Source organism: Vombatus ursinus, unplaced genomic scaffold (genome assembly GCF_900497805.2).
Source record: "Vombatus ursinus unplaced genomic scaffold, bare-nosed wombat genome assembly UNPS02014808.1, whole genome shotgun sequence".
NCBI lineage: Eukaryota > Metazoa > Chordata > Mammalia > Diprotodontia > Vombatidae > Vombatus > Vombatus ursinus.
Genome location: NW_020954586.1, coordinates 1303296 through 1326162, shown reverse-complemented (window position 1 = coordinate 1326162; position 22867 = coordinate 1303296). Strand labels below are relative to the sequence as shown.

General features: G+C 46.4%; 1 protein-coding gene across 1 annotated transcript in view; it reads right to left on the bottom strand.

The window, feature by feature from the left end:
- RAMP1 (receptor activity modifying protein 1) overlaps positions 1-22867 on the bottom strand; it is a 94287-nt gene that overhangs the window by 59153 nt on the left and 12267 nt on the right. The window contains exon 2 of the mRNA XM_027875365.1: positions 6815-6953. Within this exon, the coding sequence (XP_027731166.1) occupies positions 6815-6953 (139 nt within the window). The remainder of the gene's footprint in view (positions 1-6814; positions 6954-22867) is intronic.

Genomic DNA, 22867 nt, shown 5'->3' with positions numbered 1-22867 from the left:
TTCTCTTCCCTCCCTCTCTAAGAAAGTAGGCAGCCTCAAGGTCTCCATGAACGTTAGGAAATCAATGCCAGACAATTCAGTGAGAAGCAAAGTCCTCAGGGGAGAGAAGCTCATGAGAGTTGGTCCTCAGAGAGGAGGAGAAAGAAAGAAGGAGCCATTACCAGATGGAAACACAAAGAATGAGAAAGACAGGCATGGTGGGGTTGATGACAGTGATCCACAGCCCACTCCTGTCCCTTTGATGGTACTGAGAGTCATGTGGGTTTTGTGGGTCCCAAGGGAAGGTGGGATCAACCAGAAGAAAGAATGGCTTGACTCCCTTGCAACTGTGACTTTGTGGGACCCAGATAGGAGCCAAATACTGATGTCCTCTGGGAAAATCCAAACAAACACAAGCCAAATACTGATGTTCCCAAGAAAAATCCCAGCTGAGGGCACGACCTGAAGAGTTACTGAATGAGAAACCAAGATGGAGATGAGTCCAGCGCTAGGGTTCTTACCAAGGGCTAAGGTAGAATGAGGGCAATAATACTTCTCCTTCTGACCCCTGGGGTCATCGCTTTAGAAACCTGAGTTAGTATTTTTATGGATTTATTAGGAAAACATGACTTGGCTCTTTAAGATATAGATTAAATACCCCACACCATGAGTGAAAATCAGTCTGAGTACTTGGAGACTTAGAGAGGCGGGGATTCTTTACAACAGATTGATCTTAGCTGACAGATTGAGAAAGATGACGTAAGTGCCCATGTTTCAGGAACCAAAACTCAAAATGGAAGATGATGAGTGTGTGTAACTGGTATATGAAACAGACTGTTCTAACAATGACAGCACCGTACGCTAATTAGAGTCCTCCTCTAGGACCTCCAATGGCTCCCTAGCGCCTCGGGCAAGGGTCTCCAAATTGGGCGCCATGACCTGTCTCCTTGGCCAGAGGATAGGAAGATTGTTGGCCTCGAGGTGATAGCCAGTGGCGGGCTTGCCTCTAACATGACTGTACCCCCCTTAGTCTCTACCACATTCCCCCCACTCTGACCCCTCCCTCTGCTGTGCAGACTCCTAATCTCCCTGTGTTTGAGCTTGGCATGGTCCACTTGGGGCAGTAATGAACCAAACCACCTGGGCTCCCACAGTAGCAGCTCCTGCCCAGGCACCGCTGGCCATTGGGAGCACTCGATTTCTCTTAGATCACTTCTCCTGGAGGGGGTGCTCCGAGATGGAAGCCGAGACAGGTGAGTAAGAGACTCCCTTTTCTTTTCAGTTGCATCAGAGGGGTCACACCATAAGCAGGCACAATTTGATGGTGACGGACATCTCAAATACTATTACATTATCTTCCCCTCCCCCCACCCAACCCACTCATCCACCAGACTTCCCTATTACTGTCCAGGGAACCACCCTCCTTCTTTGGCGTTACCTTCATCTCTTCTCATTCCCTCACCCCACACATCCAATCAGTTGCCAAATCTTATTGATTCTACTTTGACATTTCTCACTCTTCTCTATGCTCACACAGCCATCACCTTTCTTCCAACTCCTATTACCTCTTACCGAGACTATAATAATAGTCTTTTTTCTTTAAAAAAAATTACATTTTTCCCTCAATTGCATGTAAAAGCAATCTTTAACATTCATTACAAAAAAATTGAGTTCCAAATTCTCTCCCTTTTCCCCCTTCCCCCTCTCTGAGATGGTAAGCAATCTGATACGGGTTTTACACGTGTAGTCATAAAAACATATTTCCATATTAGTCATTTTGTGGAAGAAAGCATGAACCAAAAAAAAAAAAGAAAAAGAAAAAATAAAGAGAGAAAGTGAAAAAAAGTATTTTCTGATCTGCATTCAGACTTCATCAGTTCTTTCTGTATAGGTGAATAGCATTTTTCATTGTGAGTCCTTTGGGATTTTCTTGGATCACTGTATTGCTGAGAATAGCTAAGTCATTCACAGTTGTTCATCCTACAACGTTCTTGTTACTATGTACAATGATCTCCTGGTTCTGCTCGCTTCACTCTGCATCAATTCATATAAGTCTTTCCAGGTTTTTCTGAAATCCTCCCAGTCATCATTTCTTATGGAACAATAGTATTCCATTACAATCATAAACCACAAATTGTTCAGCCATAACCCAATCGATGGACATCCCCTGAAATTCCAATTCTTCGCCACCACAAAAGAGCTGCTATAAATACCCTTATACAAATAGCCCCCCCCCCCTTTTTAATCTCTTTGAGATACAAACCTAATAGTGCTATTGCTGGATCAAAGGGTATAATACACAGTTTTATAGCCCTTTGGCCATAGTTCCAAATTGCTCTCCAGAATGGTTGGATCAAAAAAAAGGCGGGGGAAGGTAGGTAGAGCAGTAGATAGAGCACTGGCCCTGGAGTCAGGAGGACCTGAGTTCCAATTTGACCTCAGACATATAACACTCACAAGCTGTGTGACTCTGGGCAAATCACTTAACCTGAATTACCTCACACACACAAAAAAATGGTTGGATCAGTTCACAACTCCACCAACAATACATTAGTGTTCCAATTTTCCCAAATCTCCACCAACATTTATCTTTTTCCTTTTCTGTCATATTAGCCAATATGATCAGTGTGAGGTGGAACCTCAGAGCTGTTTTAATTTGCATTTCTCTAATCAGTAGTGATTTAGAGCATTTTTTCATATGACCACAGATAACTCTGATTTCTCTGTCTGTAAACTGTCTGTTCATATCCTTTGACCATTTATCAATTGGAGAATGAAGCATATTCTTACAAATTTGACTCAGTTCTCTATATATTTGAGAGATAAACCCTTTATCAGACACTCACTGTAAGATTTCTTCCTTGGTTTTCTGCTTTCCTTCTAATCTTAGCTGCACTGGTTTTTGTTTATGTAAACACTTTTTAATTTTATATAATCAAAATTATCCATTTTACATTTCATAAAGCTCTTTCTTGCTTGGTCCTAAATTCTTCTCTTATCCACAGATCTGACAGGTAAACTATTCCATGCTCCCCTAATTTGCTTATGGTATCAGCTTTTATATCTAAAGCATGGACCTATTTTGACCTTATCTTGGTACAATGTGAGATGTTGGTCTATACCTAGTTTCTGCCACACTAATGACTGATAGGAAATGTTGAAAAAGGAAAGGTCAACTCAGCTTTCCTAGCTGGGGGTGTGGGGAGGGTGCTTAAGTTCTAATGACTGGTCCTCATCTTGACAGAAATCTCTACATCTGGAGAAGGGAAATTCCTCAGGCCACCACAGCTGGATGGGAACTATCATCACCACAGCTAACATTCCCATGGTGCTCACTGCATGCCAGGCACTGGCTAAGCATTTATAATTATCTTGTTTGATGCTCATGACTCTAGAAGGTAGGTGCTATTATTATCCCCATTTTACTGTTGAAGAAACTGAGGCACAGAGGTGACATGATTAATGTGGTTGCCTAGAATCACACAGATAGTGTTTAAGGTGGGATTTGAACTCAGGTCTTCCTGACCCCAAGCCCAGTGCTCTAACCAGTGCCTCACCTTACCCTAGAACATTGTTCTCCTCTGGCTTGGTGTCTCTGCCTACCAAACAATGCCCAGACCTCTCAAGAGGTGAGTGACCCAACCTAAGGGGATGCTCTGAGCACAGTCCTCAGGTCAAGTCTGTCTTTTGCTGTAAACTAACAAATGTGTATCCTGTTCTTCTATGCCTGGCTAGCCCGAATCTGGGCCAGATCACCCTGGGGTGAACTGGAGAAACTGAGTTTGTGAACCTGTAGAACCAGTGGACCACAGTCCCACAGTGTCCTGAGCGGCTGCTCCCCCGTGGCTCTGGTAGGCGGCCACAGCCGCCTATAGTCACGCTATGCTCCCCGGTGGGTACCCTCCCCCCTTCCATTAGAATGTCAGCTCCCAGAGGGCAGGGCCTGTCTTGCCTGCTTCAAGCATTTAGCACAGTGCCTCAGACATGGAAAGCACTCAATACATTCTGTGTGTGTGTGTGTGTGTGTGTGTGTGTGTGTGTGTATCTCTTTATCTCTTTCTCTGTCTCTTCCCTGTCTCTCTGTCTGTCTCTCTCTCCCTCTCTGTCTCTGTCTCTTTCTCTCTGTCTCTCCCTCTCTGTCCGTCTGTCTGTCTCTCTCTCTGTGACTCTCTCTTTGTCTCTCTGTCTGTCTCTGTCTGTCTCTTCCACCCCCCACCCCCAGCCCTTTTTTTCTCCCCTACTGCTAGACAGCTCTCATTGCCGGGACATCCTCCCTACGTGAAGCCCCGTCTGGCCTCTTTATGACTGCTGCCCTTTACCACTCCTGCTTCTGTTCTCTGGGGCCAAGTAGGACAAGGCTTTTTTGTTGTAACTACTGGGTTTTTGGTTTGTTTTCATCCTTACTGATGTCTTCTGTTTTAACATCACCTGCATTTCCCAATATATTCCTTCCTTCTTCCCCCTGCTAAAGAGCCAAACCTTCTAAGGACGAATGCACAATCAGCCCATATAGCAACCAAGTTTGACATTATCTGCAGGGTTTGAGATAATGACATAATATTTGTAAAAATAAATAAGTTGCCCAGGGTCACATAGTGTCAAAAGCAGGATTTGAACCCAGGTTCATCACTCTATCCATTAGGCTACCCTGTCTTTGTCCCAGCAAACACCTCTGGACATGGACAAAGGAAAGCACTGAGGCTTGGCAACATGGGACTGGTAGAAAGAACATTGTTCTCAGAATTAAGAGGGCTGGGTTTGAAGCCCAGCTCTGACGCTCAGTACCTGTGTGACCTTGGGCGCCTCTGCTACTTTCTCTGAGACCATTTCCTCATCTGTAAAAATGGGGATAAAAAGAGGGACAGCTAGGTAGCGCAGTGGATAGAGCACTGTCCCTGGAGTCAGGAGGACCTGAGTTCAAATCCGGTCTCAGACCAGAGACTTGACACTTACTAGCTGTGTGACCCTGGGCAAGTCACTTAACCTCAATTGCCTTGCCAAAAAAAAAAAAAAATGGGGATAAAAGAAGTCTTGTGCCAACCAGCTCCCGAGAGGCCTGGGGGGGACTTCTCCTTCTTTGGCTCCTGCTGATGAGAATCCCAGAGTTAGAAGGGGCCAGAGGCTGTCTAGCTCAATCTCCTCTAAAGAGGAGATGCCACTGACCGTGGCCACCCAGACTGCACTCGAACACGTCCAAGGAAGGAGAATCCGCTATCTTTCATCCTACTTCTAAACAAGTCTAACTGATGGGAAACTCCCCTTTACAACAAGAATACATCTGCCTCCACCCACTGCTCCTGGCAGAACATCCAGTCCACTCTTTCTTGACCATGGACATACAGAAGAAGCTGTCATGTAGATCTCCTTTCTGCTAAACCACACCTAAGATGTCTTCTTTTTTCCAAGCTAAACATCCCCATTTCCTTCGGCCAGGTCTCGTCTCCGGTCCCCTTGCCATCCTCCTCACCCTCCAGATGCCCACTGGCTTGCCTATGCCCTTCCTAAAATGTGGCTACGGATCCAGGACTCCAGACAGGAGGTGACCGCAGCACTGTCTGTCAGTATTCTTGCCTCCCTCCGCCTGGATGCTTGGCCTCTCCTGATGCAGCCTGAGATCTCCTTAGGGATTTCTGGGGCAGCTACCTCTCCATATTGACTCGTATTAAAGAGCTTTCAGTCTGCTGAAAGCCCTGGATCTTTTCTCCACAGACTCTTATCCACCACACACCCTCAGCCCGTTCTTGTGAAGTAATTACTTGAACCCAAGTATGGGACTTTGCATTTATCTGTTTTCCATTTCATCTTCTTAGATTTGCCTCAACATTCTTGCCCCCGGCTTCAGACTCTCTATCCAACTTGTTCATTATTCTTTGAAGCTTCCTCTTATCTGCAAGTGTGAGAATCAAGCCCTCATTCAAATCTGGGGGAAAATTGCTAAAGAGGGCAAGCCAAGAGCCAATCCCTGGGGTTACTCGACTTCAGCCTGAAGTGCCCACTCCCAATCCAGTTATAAATCAACACTAGAAGGCAAGCTCTTTGTGAACAAGGATTGTTTCCTTCTCTGTATTTGTATCATTAGCGCCTGGCACATAGTAGGTGCTTAATGAAGACTACTTTATTGACTGATTGAACCACCTTTTTCCATTTTAAAATGTTTAATTGATGTATTTTTTAAAGACAAAAATGAGAGAAATAGGAAAAATCAACATAACTAATCGATATGTTGAAAAAGTCTGAAACCATGTGCTCCATATAATGCTTGTGGGGCAGCTAGGTGGCGCTGCAGTCAGGTCTGGATTCAGGAGGACCTAAGTTCAAATCCAGCCTCAGACATCTACTAGCTGTGTGACCCTGGGCAAGCCACTTAATCCTGTTTGCCTCAGTTTCCTCATCTGAAACAAGAAGGAAATGGCAAACCACTCGAGTAACACTACCAAGAAAACCCCAAATTGGGTCACGACTGAATAATAACATAATGCTTGTGGGTCTCTCATCTAAACAAAGGCCTGGGGGTGACTCTCTTCTTTTACATCTGCTTGTTGATTGAACCACTTCCAAATCAGTGACTATAAATCCCATAAAAAACTCTAAAGCCTACATCACTCCCTCTCGTCTACCAAGATGGCATCAGAGACCTTGTGAAACGCTTTGCTGAAATCCAGGTATCACGGGGAGGTCCCAGCTCCTGCAGTGGGCTGCCCAGGGCAGACGTCAGCAGTCACCGGCGAGCACAGGTCCAGGGTGGGAGGCACAGGGGCCACCATTTATCATGTCCCCCCAGGGAAACACAATCTGCAAACCTCATCCAAAGAACTGAGAAAGACGAGGGACTCACCTGACCGTCTGATCCCAGTCGCACCAGAGCTCCTTCACGATCTCCTCCATTTCCAGTTTAAACTTGGCGAGGCAGAGTTCGTTCATGAGTTGGCCAAAGTCTGCTTCTGGGCAGGCAGTGACCGTTACCAAGTGGCGAGCTGAAACAGAGAAATGGAAAAGGGAGGTTTCTCACTGGGAGAAGCAGAGCAGAGTGGAAAGAGCGGCAGGCCCAGATGCAGGAGAGACCTGGGTTCAAATATCACCTGGGCCACTCTCTGAGGCTCAGTTTCCTCATCTGTGAAATGAGCCTTGATGAGAAGTACTATGATAAAAGAGAGAGGGCTGACCTCGGAGGCAGGAATATCTGGGTTCAAATCCTGCCTCTGAACACATGCCGGCTGTGTCACCATCACAGTGATCCAGGTTACAAATTATACACTAATGTACATTAGTGGAGGGAGGTTTCTATGTAGGTGAAATCATGGGTCTGAATTTTAAACACACACACACACACACACACACACACACACACACAGAGTCTCCATTCTTGTTAATACTTTCCAGTTTAACCTGGGGTGGTAGAAAGAGCTCTGGAGCCTGAAGACTTGAGTTCAAATCCTATCTCTAATTCTTATAACTTGTATGACATTGGCCACCTCACTCCATTTCTCTGAACCTCAGTTTCGTCTTCTATGACTCTGTAAGCCTGGAGAGCAGGGATAGGAACGGGGAAGGGACTCCCTGCTTTGACCCCCACTCCATTCCAATTTCTGAAAGAAAAGATTTTCAACTATTTGCTGCTGGGGCTCCAAAGCCTCCCTTCGGAGAACAGAGAAGAATAAGGAATCATCATATTAGCAATGAGGGGCATTTCTGTGGTCCTCAGCCACTTTCAAGGGGCTCTACCAATTCCCATCTCAGCTGGGCCTCCCGACAACCCTGAGGGAGACAGGTGCAGGGGTATTCGGGTCCCCACTTTACAGTTGAGGAAACTGAGGTCCTGAGAGGGGAGATGTCACACAGCCGCTCAGCCTCTGAGCCCAGCACCATCTTTTTGCGACCCTGCGCTGGGTCAATGAGCTGTGACAGGCGAGGTCATACTAAGCAGCCTGGAAGGTGAGGAAGCACCCAAGACAGCTGGAGCACCCACAACGCCCCATGGGAACTCATCTGAGTTTCTGAGTCCTCAGAGAGTGGCCTCAGGCACAAAGAGGCCAGGACAGCCTGACTCCAATTAGAATAAGAAGATCTAGCATCTTGAACCTGCTGAGTTTGTGATAGCAGCAGGTGTCAGGTGGATGGAAAGTGTTTTATGGTTAGCAAAATAACTTACACATATTATCCCATTTGATCCTCATAACAGCCCTGTGAGATGTGCTGTGGTTATTATTATTATTATCATTAATTATCCCCATGTTACAGATGAGGAAAAGGAAGCAAGACAGCTGAAGTGTCCTAGCTGGAGCCATATAATGAATGTCTGAGTCAGAATTCTAACCCGGGTCCTACTGATGCCAAGGCCAGCTCTCTAGTGACTCAGCCACCTGGTGGCGGGATAGAGATTTAAAAAAACAAAACAAAATAGACTGACTAGGTGCTTGCCCTCAGGGAGCTTACAGTCTAGCTAGCCATGTACACAGAAAACTGGGCCAGGTGGTGGGTTGTGACGTAGGCACCCAAGGCCAGTCCACACCTGGACCTGCTCTGCAAGTCATCTGAGATAGTTGTCTGGGGCACTGAGAAGTTTAGTGACCTGCCCAAGGTCACACAGCCAGTATGTATCAGGGGCAGGATTTGAACCCAGGTCTTCCTAACTCCAAGGCCTCTCTCCATTCACTAACCCACAACTGTCCCTCTCTCTGCCTCTTTTTGAATCTTCTTTGCAAGCTTGGTGCTGGACTTATTCCTCCCCCTAGCATGGGAATGCTAAGGAGGCTTGAGAGTTTCCTGTATTCTGAAGGATTCTATTTGAACAGAGATAAGGGGGAGGGGAGATAGGGTGGGTCAAGTGGAGACAGCCACAGCTGAGGCCGGCCCCCCCCCCCCCCCCCCCCCGCTGGCTGGACCAGGGGCAGCTCTTCTCAGGGCTTCTCTGGAGGGCAGGCTCTCAGTGGGCTTCGAGCCACGCTGAGCTGGCAGGGTTTGACTGGAAAGCTTATGGACCACGACACACGTGGGATACTCGGGGAACAGATGCTTCAGAGCAGAACCTTCAGGCAGCCTCCAGGCCCTGACATGCAGTCACAGAAAGACGGCTCGTCCGTCCCCCAGTCCACGGGCATTCCTTTGACGCTGGCATCCTTTGCCTTCCTGGGCTCCTGGCCCTTTTGGCAGGCAGGCCGTCTGGTGCCGCCTAGGGACCCCTTCTCAGAATCATGTTTGTAAACGCAGAAAATAAAACACACAGAATTGCAAAGGAAACCAATTACACTGAAATGCAGTTATTGGAATATTTAAAAGCAAGTTCACAGCTGCTGCATTGAGAATTCCTTAGAGTCTAACCCAGATGTGGGGACCCTGCAGCCTCGAGACCACATGTGGCCCTCTAGAACAGGTCCTTAAATGCGGTCTTTTGACTGAGTCCAAGTTTTACAGAACAAATTCCCTTAATAAAAGGATTTGTTCTGTGAAGTTTGGACTCAGTCAAAGGACCACTCTTGAGGACCTGTCCTAGAGGGCCACATGTGGCCTCCAGGCCACAGGTTCAGCACCCCTAGTCTAACCACAATCAATGCCAAGGACCCAGAGGCTCTATCCTAATAATGCAGAGCTTTATGGTGAGAAAATCCTTTGATATTCATCATCTCACTAGAACCATAAAGCTACCCTTTGAGGTCAAGAGGGCAAGGGCTTTACCTCCACTGGCCCTAGTTAGAAGGCTGGCCTTCCCCTGAGAGCATTCCCTCTGGGGCATGGAGGGGCTAAGAGACATTTCTCTCAATGTCAAAAGCAAAATGGGCCTAGGGGTTCCTCTCTCTGCCATCTTCTTGGGAGAGGGAGGGCAAGTCCCAATGGGCTCATGCACGTAAAGCTAGAAGTGACCTTAGAGGTTATAGGATCAGAAAAGATGACAACTCAAAGGTGGAAGGGGCCTCAGAGCCCCCTCCAGTCTAATCTCCTCATGTCGAAGATGAGGAAACTGAGGCCCAGAAAAGTTCAAGGACTGATCACAGCAGGAGCCCATAATCACAAAGTCAAGTGACCAGCCCAAAGTCATAGAGCTAAGGAGTCGAACTGGAGTAGAAATGCAGAGATACTCCCTCCTGCATTTCTCCATTTCCTCAGCACGGAAAGACGTGTTCAGGCCCGTCTCAGACTGCTGCCTTCTTGTCTTCTCAAGTGAGACGACATTTATAGCTTCCATCACACCCTGAGCGCTAGCTGTGGATCGCCAAGGGCTTTTCACACAGTTGTCTGGGAGTGACGGGGTTGTGTTCCTAGCAGCGAGCTGGGAATTCAGTCACTGCTGGGGCTTGCCTGAGAGGAGCTGCCATGGGCCCAGGTGCGTGAGCACCAGCATGCTACCCCGCAGGTCACGGCAAGAAAACGTCTTTATGTTGTATCGAGTTAAGCAAACCAGGCTTCCCAGGCCGGCCCCCACGTCCACAGGTGCCTTCCTCTCCTGGCCCTGCCCAACTCTTTCCAAGCTGATGTTCAAAAATGAATGAAATCAAAAGAATGCTGACATTCACGAAACCCCGGAACTCCAAAGTAGCCGGAGAGCTTCGCCAAAGCCACTGTCTGTCGAGGGCAAGGGACCGTAGGCTCAGAGACCTGGAACATCCAGGCCGACCCCTTCATTTTACAGATGAAGAAACTGAGGCCCAGAGCAGTCACACCACGGTAGTCAGTGGCAGAAGTGCTGCATTCTACCCTTCTGACTCTGAGCTTCAGAAATGCCAGGCAGTCAGTGGGCCAGCCCTCCCACACAGCTGGATGGAGATATGACACCCATAGGAGCCCGCCAGTCTCAGGCATCCAAGCCATCCCTGGGTATTCACAAGACTGGCCTGGACATACTGACCAAGTGGAGGCAGCATGGCAGCATGAGGGGGGTGTTGTGGCTAGCCCTGGATTCAAATCTTGCCTCAGGATATTTTCTAGCTGAGTGACCCTGGATAAATCACTTTAACGTGATCCACACTGACACCATGAGCTTCAGCTTGCTCTTCTGTTAAATGGGCATAGTTCTTACATTGCCCACTTCACAGTGTTGTCAAGGGAGAACCAGGGATGTCTATGTGAGATGGGTAATACAAAGATTGTCCCCCTTTAACAGAAGAGGAAACTGAGGCTGAGAGCGGTAAAGGAGCGTCCAATTCAACAAGCACTTACTAAAAACCTACCAAGTGCCAGACACTGTGCTAAGAGTTAGAGAGATAAGATAAGATGAAAAAGTGCCTGCCCTCAAGAAGTTTACATTCTCTGGAAGGAAGCATATATACCAGTAAATAAACGCAAGATCAAGACGCTGCCACAAGCTAGATACAATGTAATACAAAGTAACTTAGAGGTGGGGGGTAAATAAAGCTGGCAAAGTGTTTTATATACGTTCATATATGCTCTCTCTTTTGATCCTTCTTACAACTGTAATTGCTATCGATCCCATTTTACAGGTGAGGAAACTGAGGCTTAGAGAAGGGACCAAGCATTTATTAAGTACCTACTGTATACTAAGCACTTTATATATATTATCTCACTTGGTCCTTGCAACAACGCTGGGGGTTAGATACTATTATTATTTGTATTTTATAGTTGGGAAAATCAAGGCAGATTGAGGTTTGAATTGATTTACCCAGGGTCACACAGTGTCTGAGGCTGGATTTGAACTTGAGCCTTCCTGATCCCAAGTCCAACACTCCATCCACTGCACCACCTAGCTGCCATAAGAGCAGTATTTCAGGGGTAAGGGAGGAATGGAGGTTGTCATGTTTGTGATGCTTAATTTGTGCTCTGAAAGGAGCTAGGGATTCCAAGAATCTTGGCGGAAGGAGACAAGCGCATTCCAGGAACAAGGCAGTGTCTGTGGAGGCGCTGAGTCTGGCTGGAGCGCAGAGCGCGTAGATGGGTCCAAGAAGACAGGCTGGAGGCAGATGGAGTGGGCTACGTTTTCTCCTCCAGGCAGGAGGGAGCCATTGAGGCTTCTTGAGCAGGGGAACGACAGGGTCAGCCCCGTGCTTCAGGAAGAGCAATTTGGCAGCTGTGGGGAGAGGGGAGAGACTGGAGACAGGGAGAACAATTAGCATGCTGCTGCAAAAGTGGAGGGGAGAAGCGCTGACTTCTACCCTGGGGTCACAGCTGGTGGCGGGAATATGAACCCACGTCTTCCCGAGTCCAAGCCCCGCACTCTAGACTCTTTAACACTCTCACTCTATTAGCAAAGCCAAAACAACAAAAACCACTATAATAATAGTAGCTAACATTTATATGGCACCTACTGTGTGCCAAGCACTGTGCTAAGTGAGCACTTTACAATTACTATCTCATGTAATCCTCACAATAATCCTGGGAGGTAGGTACTGTTATCATCCCCATTTTATGGATGAGGACACTGAGGCAGACAGAGGTGAATTGACTTGCCCAAGGTCTTATAGAGAGTAAGAATCTAAGATGGATTTGAATTCAAATTTTCCTGCCTCCAGGCTCAGTGCTCCAACTGCTGGGCCACTTAGCTGCCCCTAAGTAGACCAATAGACTATTCTCTTTGCCACTATGTGGACCTGGAGCTACTCACTAAGCACCCTGAGCCTCAGTTTCCTTTTCTCTATAATAGAAATACTGATTGAGGCAGTGTGGTACTGATGTGGCAAAGGACGGCAGTTCAAATCCCACCTGTGATATTGACCGCCTGGGTGGACCCTATTTGGAAAATGAGTGACTTGGATCACATGGCCCCTGAGGTGGCTTCCAGTTTTAGATTGATGATCCCATGATTCCTGCCCTACCTCCGCAGGCTTCAGTGAGACGACGTATGCGAGCTCACTATACCGGCATGAGAAATAAAGAAAAAAAAAGTCGCTGGATCCAGTCTGGAAGATAATGACTAACCTTGACCCATGAATCAGCTCGCAGGCTAAAGAGATCAGTTATTGCCTTTAATCAAGACTAGGTACAAACCGCCAGTAAAAGCAAAACGAAATAAAAAACCCCAAGATTTCTACGAATGCGCTTCTTCAAAATTCCATGGTAACATGTTCCACTCAGTCATATGCTCAGTCAAGAATTCTTTCCCAGAATTAACCTGCATCCCTCACGCGCCAGAGGGGCAGGGACAAGAGTGGGAGGCAGCTGTGGGAGAAGCGAAAAGGAAAGACAGCATCCTTAGAAGAGACGCTCCCTAATCATCACACACTCTCTTTTGTTCTCCACAGTATATTGGAATGTTTGTGTTGGCTGGTAATTGTCAAGTTCATAATCAAAAGCAGAATTCTTGTTGAAAAGGCGATGAAAATTGCACCCGTTGGAAGGAAGCATGAAGTTAGAATTCTGGGAAGGGAATTTTTGGCTTGGAAACCAAGAGAGCTATTGCAACCCCCAGTTTCTGGGAATAAGGAGCTGACACTCCTGCTATCCAGGCCTCATCTCAAGGACCATGCTTAGCTCTGGGTGACCCAGTTTAGGAATGACATGGATTGATCCGTTGGTCCAGGGGAGGCCAGCCAAGACGGTGAAGGACCTTGGGTCCATGTCACTTATGATCTGGTTCAAGGAACTGGAAGTATTTGGCCCGGAGAAGAGAAGACGTGGGTGGGTGGGTGACGCATGGTGGCTGTCCTCAAGAATTTGAATGGCAGTGACATGGAAGGGAGATCAGCCTTGCCCTGTCTGGTCTTAGGGGGCAGAGCCGGGAAGGTAGAAAGAGGCATGTTTGGGACAGAAGCTCTGTAAGGATGAGAGCTGGCCCCACTGCTGCTGGGGGCGGTGATCACCTGTCTGGATTTTTGTAGGTGGGACTCTTTTCAGGCTGGATGAGATGATCACTGGCTTCCCTTCCAACTCTGAAATTCTCTGATTCTGTCTCTGGAAGCCACTGGAGAAAACCTTGTCCATGGGGAAGAAATACATTTCCTAGGGCATTGGAGCTGGTCTAACACCATCCTTTTGGAGGGGAAGAAACCGGAGGCCCAAGATATAAAGGGATTGACTTTCTATGGAGCTGAATCCTGAAGAATCCAGGAGTTGGGAGGGATCACAAACGCCAGTCAGCCCAACATATATCTAGACAGGAATCCCCTGACAAGCAGTCTTCTGGACTTCATTCAAAGACCGCCAGTGAGGGATTAAAAAGGAATGCAAAAGCCAAACTCAACTTGCTTAGTAAGAACAGGAGCTACAGATCTTGGGTGCCCCCTGCCATGATTACATTACAGTGTCCATGGGAAGGGCACAATTGTACTGAGTCACACACAGACACCCATAGGAAATCTGTGTGGCCACAACAGCTCACAACTATGGCATTCGAGGACGTTAAAATCCTCTTTCCTCATATAGCTCTCTCTGCAGCCCAACTTCCAAACCAAATCCTCCTTCTAACCAATATACAGACCTGATTTTTCCTGCTCCTTCAGGGCAGTGACTGTTCCATTTTTATCTCCGTATCTCCATCCCCTTGAACTATGTCTACCACATTAGCAGGTGCTTAATAAATACTTACGGATTGACTGATTGGTTATTATGAGCGCTATCCCCACATTTCCTGGGGTTGCTGTTTTCCAGATATATCAGCAGTCACATGACCCCTCCTCCTAAAAATCTCCCCTCCTCCCCCAAATGGTATCTATCAGCTTTTCTCCCAGGAAGAAACTGCACCATTGCTAAAGAAAATTTAGCAGGAATTGTTACTACGGTTAAATCAAAGGGGTTCGGGGAATAGCTGAGGAAGTACAGAAGAAGGGGAAATGTGGAGTGGGGGATTAAAAGGCTTAGACCTCCTCTCAGCAGTGACCTCTAAGATGCTTGACCTCAACCTGGAGAAATGACAGCCAGCCGCCAGACACCATTCCCCGCTCTGCCTCTTCCTCAAAGTTCCCCCTCTTAGAGTCCAGACCTAACCTTTGGTGAAGCAGGGGCTTGGCCCATCTCCCTCTCTCCGTCCCTTTCTCCTGAGCTGTAACGAAGCAAAGCTGGGCTTGCCCGACTTTAGCACACACAGTGCATGCTTCTACTGACTGAAGGCTCCCTGCTGACAGCTGCTCCAGCACCCAGAGCTGTCTCTGCAAGTGAATTTCGCAGCTGGAGATTTCAGCTCTTGTTTGAGCTCAGTTAAAGTGCATGGGCTAACTCTGCCGAGAGGTCTGACAGCATCAATGGTGTAGGGCATCAGAGCTCAGGAATGTCTCTAGTAAGCAAGCCTCTGTCACACCCAGCACCCAGGAGCATAAACTGAGACTGAAAAGAGCCCCTGGGCACCCCTAAGCCAGCCCTTCCATTTCATTCAGTGTAACTTCTTTTTTTGGTTAACAAGCATTTATTTTCTCTGCTTTTCCCCTCCTTCTCCTCAAACAGACAAACAAACAAACAAAAAGAAAATCTTTGTAACAAATATGCCAGCCAAGCAAAAGAAATGACCACATTGGCCACATCCAAAAATAAACGTCTCATCCTGCACCCCGAGTTCATCACCTCTGTCAGAAGATGGGCAGCATGTTTCACCATCGGTACTTTGAAGTCATGGCTGGTCACTGACAGATTGACGCTCCCCCACCCCCCATTTACAAATGAATAAACTGAGGCATCCCTAAAGCTCAGGTCTGATCATGTCACACTCATCTGCTGATGAGCTCCCGAGGCTCCCTCACACCCCAAGGATTAAACATGATGGCCTCCAGTCACTCCTGAGCTCCAGAGGACCCTTCAGGCTCCATGCTCCCCACTCCTCTTCCTGCCCTGTGGGCTCCAACCACATGACATTGCTTGCAGTTTCTTGTACAGAACCTTCCTCCATGCCTGGAAGGCTCTCCCTCCTCACCTCTGACTCTCAGAATCCCTGTTTTTTTTCTGAGACTAGACTGGAATGTCACCTTCTGCGGGATGCCATTTCTGATTCTCCTCCCCTCCCTGACTCAGCCCCAACCATTAGTGTCTTTCCCTCTCATATTACCATCCATCTACTATGCACGTGGGCAGTTAGGTGCCACCAGTCTTAGAGTCAAGAGGACCTGAGTTCAAATCCGACCTCAGACACTAGCTGTGTGACCTTGGGCAAGTCATTAACCCTGTTTGCCTCAGTTTCCTCATCTGTAAAATGAGCTGAAGAAGGAAACAGCTAACCATTCCAGCATCTTTGCCAAGAAAACCCCAAATAGGTTAACAGAGTCAGACAAAACTGAAATGCCTGAACAACAACACTCTATATGTATCTTATTTACACCTAATAACTAGTACATTGTCTCCTGTTAGAATATAAACTCCTTGAGGGTAGTGACTGATTTGATTTTGTCTCTACGTCCCTAGCACTTAGCATAGTGTCTGGAACAGAGCAGTTATTTAATAAATGCTTAATTGATCAGAGGCATTCATCATTAGATTCAAAAGGAATCATTCCCAGGTGGTTTTTGGATTGTTTCAGATCTACAAAGACTGGCACCTGCCTCTGGTCTGAATTTACCTTGACCTCCAAGGGCCTGCTCTAAGTAGAGCAAATATTTACCATCCCATAACAAACACCAGAGCACAGTTTCCTTCCTCCCCCCAGGCTGCTCCCTCAGACACTCCCATTCCCAGAAGAACAGGTGAGTGAGATGCCCGCAGCCTCTCCCCACTTTTCTCCAGGGAAAGGAGGCCAGCGTCAGATTTTCAAGAGTGTGAACCTGGGGAGTCCCAATGTCAGAGAGTCCAAGATACCCCACTCCAAGTAATTTTACAGAAAGAGTCAGAAGGAACGTTGGAGCCAGCTAGCCCCAACCCACCCCGGAGCAAGGATCCCCTCCCCTCTATAACACAGCCTACCAGAGGGCTGCAAGCTTCTGCATGAAGACCTCCAGGAAATGGAAACGGACTGGATACCTGGATTTGAGACCTGATTCTGCCACTTACTTCTCTGTGACCTAGGGCAAGTCACACCGCCTCATGCTTCAGTTTCCTCATTTATAAAATGAGGAGGTTGACTATTTGGTTTCTCAGGTTCTTCTAAACCGATGACCTATGAAACCTCTCAAGCCAACCTCTTTCACTTTGGGACAAGTCTAATTGTTCAAATTGATTCCTGAAATCAAACCTGTGTGGTCAGTAAGGGCCCCCCGGAATTAGTCCGTCACACATCTCCTTTCTGGAGCCCTTGCAATGCCACAGATCTCAGGGGATGCTGAATCTGACCCGTCCTTGAACAAGAATCCCATCTCTGACAAACCAGATGAGGGGTCATCTGAGCTTTGTTTGAAAAACTCCAGGGACGGGAAGTAAGAGTTCCCCCCGAATTCCCTAGAGCAAAAGCAGAACTGGGAACAGCAACATCTTAACCAGAGCAGGGCAATGAGCCGAGCTGTAGGACCTTGATTATTAATGGGACCAACCTCTACCCAGTAAATACCGAGAGGAGACAAGCCACTGCCAATCACTCAGACCAAGCTAATGAAGTCGGACTTTCTGCGCTACCAACGGTCACTCCTCAAGCAACTCCCACCCCTCCCTCAGTCCCTTCAATAAGAATGACATTTTTTTTTTTAACTATGTAAGAGGTAAAAGGAAAGTCTGGGAAGGACCAGGATCCCTGCTTGTGATGGATTGGAGAATAACAGACACCAGAAAGAAAGGAGAAATACACAATTCTCCCTTGCCTCTTTTCTCTATAAGGATCATAAATTTGGGGACCCTGTAGTTGAACCCCCTCATTTTGCAGATGAGGAAACTGAGGCCCAGGGAGTGACTTGCCTAAGATCTCACAGGTAGCATACGATTCAGTCTTCTCCCTCTACAGACAGCGGCTGTACCTTTCCGCTGTATCTCACATTACAGATGAGGAAGCCCAAGGAAGTGACTTACCCAAGGTCACATGAGTAGTAAGTGGTAGAGAGAAAATTCAAATCTAGCCCTCTTTCATGGTGGCTTGTCATATCTATACTTAAACCACACTGAGGAAAGACTAGGGACAAAATGCCTAGCAGGAAAATGAGATTCAAAATACAGGGTGCCCCAAAAGTCTTAGTGCAATTTAAAATTGCGTTAATAGCTGAAAACTTTTTTCTTTCTTTTTTATTTAATTTTTTACTTTTTAATATTTACTTTTATAAAATTTTGAGTTTCAAATTTTTTCTTTCCTCCCTCCCTCTCTTCTCCCCACCCCAAGACGGCAGCAATCTGATATAGGCTTTCCATGTACAATCATATTAAACATTTCCATATTAGTCATGTTGTGAAAGAAAAATCAGAACAAAAGGGAAAAACCATGAGAAAAAAAGTGAAAATAGTATGCTTCAATCTCCATTCAGACTCCATAGTTCTTTCTCTGGATGTGGATAGAATTGTCCATCATAAGTCTTTTGGAATTGTCTTAGAGCATTGCATTGCTGAGAAGAGCTAAGTCTAGCAAAGTTGGTCATGGCACAATGTTGCTGTTACTGCGTACGATGTTCTCCTGGTTCTGCTCACTTCACTCGGCATTAGTTCATGTAAGTCTTTCCAGGTTTTTCTGAAATCTGCCTGCTCATCATTTCTTTTTTAAAATTCAATTTTATTTTTAGTTTTCAGCATTCACTTTTATAAGATTTTGAATTTTAAATTATTACCCCTTCCTCCCCTCCCCCCTCCCCAAGATGGCATGCAATCTGATATAGGCTATGCATGTACAATCATATTAAACATATTTCCACATTAGTCATGTTGTGAAAAAGAATCAGAACAAAAAGGAAAAGCCATGAGAAAGAAAAAACAAAAGGAGAAAATAATATGCTTCAATCTGCATTCAGACTCCACAGTTCTTTTTAAGTATGTGGATAGCACTTTCCATCATGAGTTTTTTGGGACTGTCTCATAGCACTGTACTGCTGAGAAGAGCTAAGTCTATAATAGTTAATTATTGCACCACATTGCTGTTACTGTGTACAATGTTCTCCTGGTTCTGCTCATTTCACTCAGCATCAATTCATGTAAGTCTTTCCAGGTTTTTCTGAAATTCACCTGCTCATCATTTTTTATGGAAAAATAGTATTCCGTTATATTCGTATACCATAACTTGTTCAGCCATTCCTCAATTGATGGATTTCTTCTCAATTTCTAATTCTTTGCCATGATAAAAAGAGCTGCTATAAATATTTTTGTACATGTGGGTCTTTTCCCCACATTTTATACTTTCTTTGGGATACAGACCTAGGAGTAATACTGCTGGACCAAAGTATGTATGGCTTGGTTGCCCTTTGGGCATAGTTCCAAATTGCTCTCCAGAATGATTGGATCAGTTTACAACTCCACCAACAATGCATTAATGTTGCAATTTTCCCACATCTTCTCCAATATTTATCATTTTCCTTTTTTTGTCATATTAGCTAATTGGATAGGTATTAGGTGGTACCTCAGACTTGTTTTAATCTGCATTTCTCTAATCAATAGTGATTTAGAGCATTTTTTCATATGACTATAGTGTTAATTTTTTTTATCCGAAAACTGCCTGTTCATATCCTTTAACCATTTATCAATTGGAGAATGACTTGTATTCTTATAAATTTGACCCAGTTTTGTATATATTTTAGAAATGAGTCTTTTATCAGAAACACAGTAAAAATTGTTTCCCAAATAGCTTAGAACTTTACTAAGACTTCTGGGACACCTGTAAGAGACCACAAGTATTTAGTTTAGCCAGAGCTGGTAAGAATTTACCTAGTTGGCTCAGAGAACAACAAGGAAATCACTTTCCATGAACTAGTGCTTAGTGTTTAGCACAGTGCTCATTGCTTGATTGAACCACAGTCCCTCATCTCTAAAGAATCCCAGCATATGGGAGAAATGCCTGGGAACTAGAGACAGGCAAATATTATTGTGATATTCCAAAAATGGAAAAGGAGGTAAATACTGCAAAGTATTAGCTAATAAGCATAACAATGACTCCTAAAACAATTCTCCAACATGTTACTTAAAGGGATAATCTCGCAGTTCTTTGGAAAAGAAAGCGGTGATCTCAGGGAGCCAATGCCGGCTCACCTAGAATGAGTCACACCAAGCAGACCTCCTTTCCTTTAATGATGGGGCTCCTAGCCTGGGAGCCATGAAGAATGGCATGAACATCTTATCCCTGGATCTCAGCAAGCTGTTTGGCCATGAGATTCTCATGGATGAGGCAAAGAGAAGTGGGCTGAATGAAGAATATGACCATTATGTGGGTTCTGAGCTGGTTTGTTTGCCAGACCTGAAAGGGAGAGGTTGGTGGTGCCAAAGCCTGCCATTACTATAAATCTCTCTCAAATGGGTTTCCCTTGCTCTTTCATCATAGGTCACCACCTTCTTCCTAGCTGGCAACATCACCTTGGGAGGGAGATGAATGATCACTTGTTCGTTTGCTAGAGGAAGAATTTTTCTCCAGGGACAGAATGGGCCAGGTGACGTGGGAGGCCCCTCCCAGCTCCAAAATGCTCTGAATCTGGGTCTCTTCCATCCACGGACTGGAGGATCAAGCCAGGGCTTATCTGCGTTCTTGGGTCCCCGTGATGTGAGTGAATGGAGCCCTTAGGCTCTGCCACCTGGTAGGCACTGTGGATGATCAGGCAGGACATTAGGACATGGCCCTGAGCCCAACGGCACCAGCAGACACAGCAGAAAGGCCAGTTAAGGGGGTTTGGCTGCAGTGGGGGAGGCAGAGTCCAGAGCTGGGGAGGTGGGGACCCCATTGCCTGGGCCAGATTCAGCTCCCTTGGAGGGAGGGGCCTGCTTCAGTCTTGTCCTTGAGTGAGTGGAGGACTAGATTCAGCTGTGGGCACCTTGACTGATGCATGGCCTCGCTAACCACACTTCAGAAACTCAAGGATGAACATTTCCCAGGTGTTTTCCAACCAATAAACATTTAAAAACAAAAGACCACAGGCATTTCATTTCCGATGCTTTAAAGAAATCAGTTGGTTTATTATCTAATTTTCATTTTTGCTTTTTCAAACATCTAGTCAGTACTGAAGGTATCCTATCAACACTTCGCAAAAGAGGAGACCAAAGGTCAGGGAGGTCCCTTGCTGCTCTGACAATAAGCGCCAGAGGCAAGATTTGAAGTTGGGTCTTCTTGACTCTCAACCCAGCCTCTGGTCACACCCTTCTGAGCTTCTCCAAATGAGCCATTGGAATTTTGGCAAATTCCCATCTGATCCAGACCAAACACTGAGACATGTTACAAAATAACGGACAAAGGTTCACCTCTGCCTCTTTCTAGCCCAATGAGGCAGTCTGGCTTCAGTTTCACTACCAGGCAGAGGCAGAGCTGAAGTACGGCGTCATCATTTTGGACCCAATCAGGCTCGGCCCTGTGTACAGAACCATAACCAGGGTTGGGCCACAAGCTAGTAAAGGACCTACCAAATGGCGTGCGGGGGTATATTTGCTTTCTCTGCCCCTCCCCGTCCACTGCCAGTGGTCTCCCCAATAGCAGCTTCCTCTATTCACTGCTGAACCCACACAGTCTCCCTAGGGAGGTCTAGCTAGGGAAAGGAATGTGTGACTAGCTGTGTGACCCTGGGAAAGTCACTTCTCCTTAAATTAGGGAAATAGTATTTATACCACAAACCCCAAAAGGCTGTTGAAAGGCTCAAAGGAGAAAATATTGTGTAACCCCTTCAAACACTCAATAAATGTAAGCATTCAGTATTAACTGTCCAGATCTTAGATTTCATTTGTGTGAGGTATTCCTGGTGTGAAAACTTCACTGATACAACTCTTCATGTCTCAGAGAAGAACCAGAGGCAATGAGAGCTTAAGTGACTTGTCCTGGGTGATACAGCCAAGTGTGTGTCAGAGGCTGGCCTGGAACCCAGGCCTTCCTGACTCCCCTATGCACTAACTCTCTGCCAAGATCCTTGCAACAACTGACGTCAGGTGGCAGACAGTCATACTATAGCAGCAGGTACACGATGCTCTCTGGCATTCCAAGCCCTTCCTCACCTGCCCCCTCCCACCTTTCCGGTCTTCGTCCATCCCACTCCCCAGCACGTTCTCTTGGATCCAGGGACATTGGCCTCCTGGCTGGTCCATGAACAGGACCCTCCATCTCAGCTCTGGGCATTTTCTCTGGCCGTCCTCCGTGCCTGGTATGCTCTCCCTCACTTCGGCCTCCTGGCTTCCTTTAAGTCCGAGCAAACATCTTCGCTTCTTTGGGAACCCATCTCTAACATCCCCCGATGCCAGGGCCTTCCCTCTGTTCAGCATTTCCTATCTATCCTGTTATAGAGCTTGTTTGGACATGTATGTTGTTTCCCCATTCGACTGTAAGCCCCTTGAGAGCAGGGACTGCCTTTTCCTTTTTTGTATCCCCAAAGCTTAGCATAGTGCCTGGCACATAAGAATCTCTTAATGAATATTTACTGACTAACTCCTGGCATTTAATAAACATTGAATTTAGTCACCACTTGATCACAATTTAAACACTGAATTTAATCCCATTTTATTGAAGAGAAGCCCAGAGAAGAGCAACACCTTTTGCCCCAGATCACACAGTTATGAGTGGCCAGGACATGTCTGAATCTGAGCTTCCTGGCTCTAAGGTCATTGATCTTTTTCCTAGGTTTATCCTGTTCTGCCCTTCGATGAATCTTGGCCATAAGAAGTGATGATGGGGCAGCTAAGTGGCACAGTGGATAGAGCACCGGCCCTGGAGTCAGGAAGACCTGAGTTCAAATCTGACCTCAGACATTTGACACTTGCTAGCTGTGTGACCCTGGGCAAGTCACTTATCCCCATTGCCTAGCAAACAAACAAAAACAAAAACAAACAAACAAAAAAAGAAGTGATGATGTGGAAAATGTACTGAGACCCACAGGTAAGCTTTGGAGAATGGTTCTTCAAGCCCAGAATGAAAGATTCACTGAGGAGCCACGTCCAGCGTTTCCCTTTGGGGCAGTCTGGGACACAACATGGCTGAAGGATGTGGGGAGGAGGAGATGCTGGT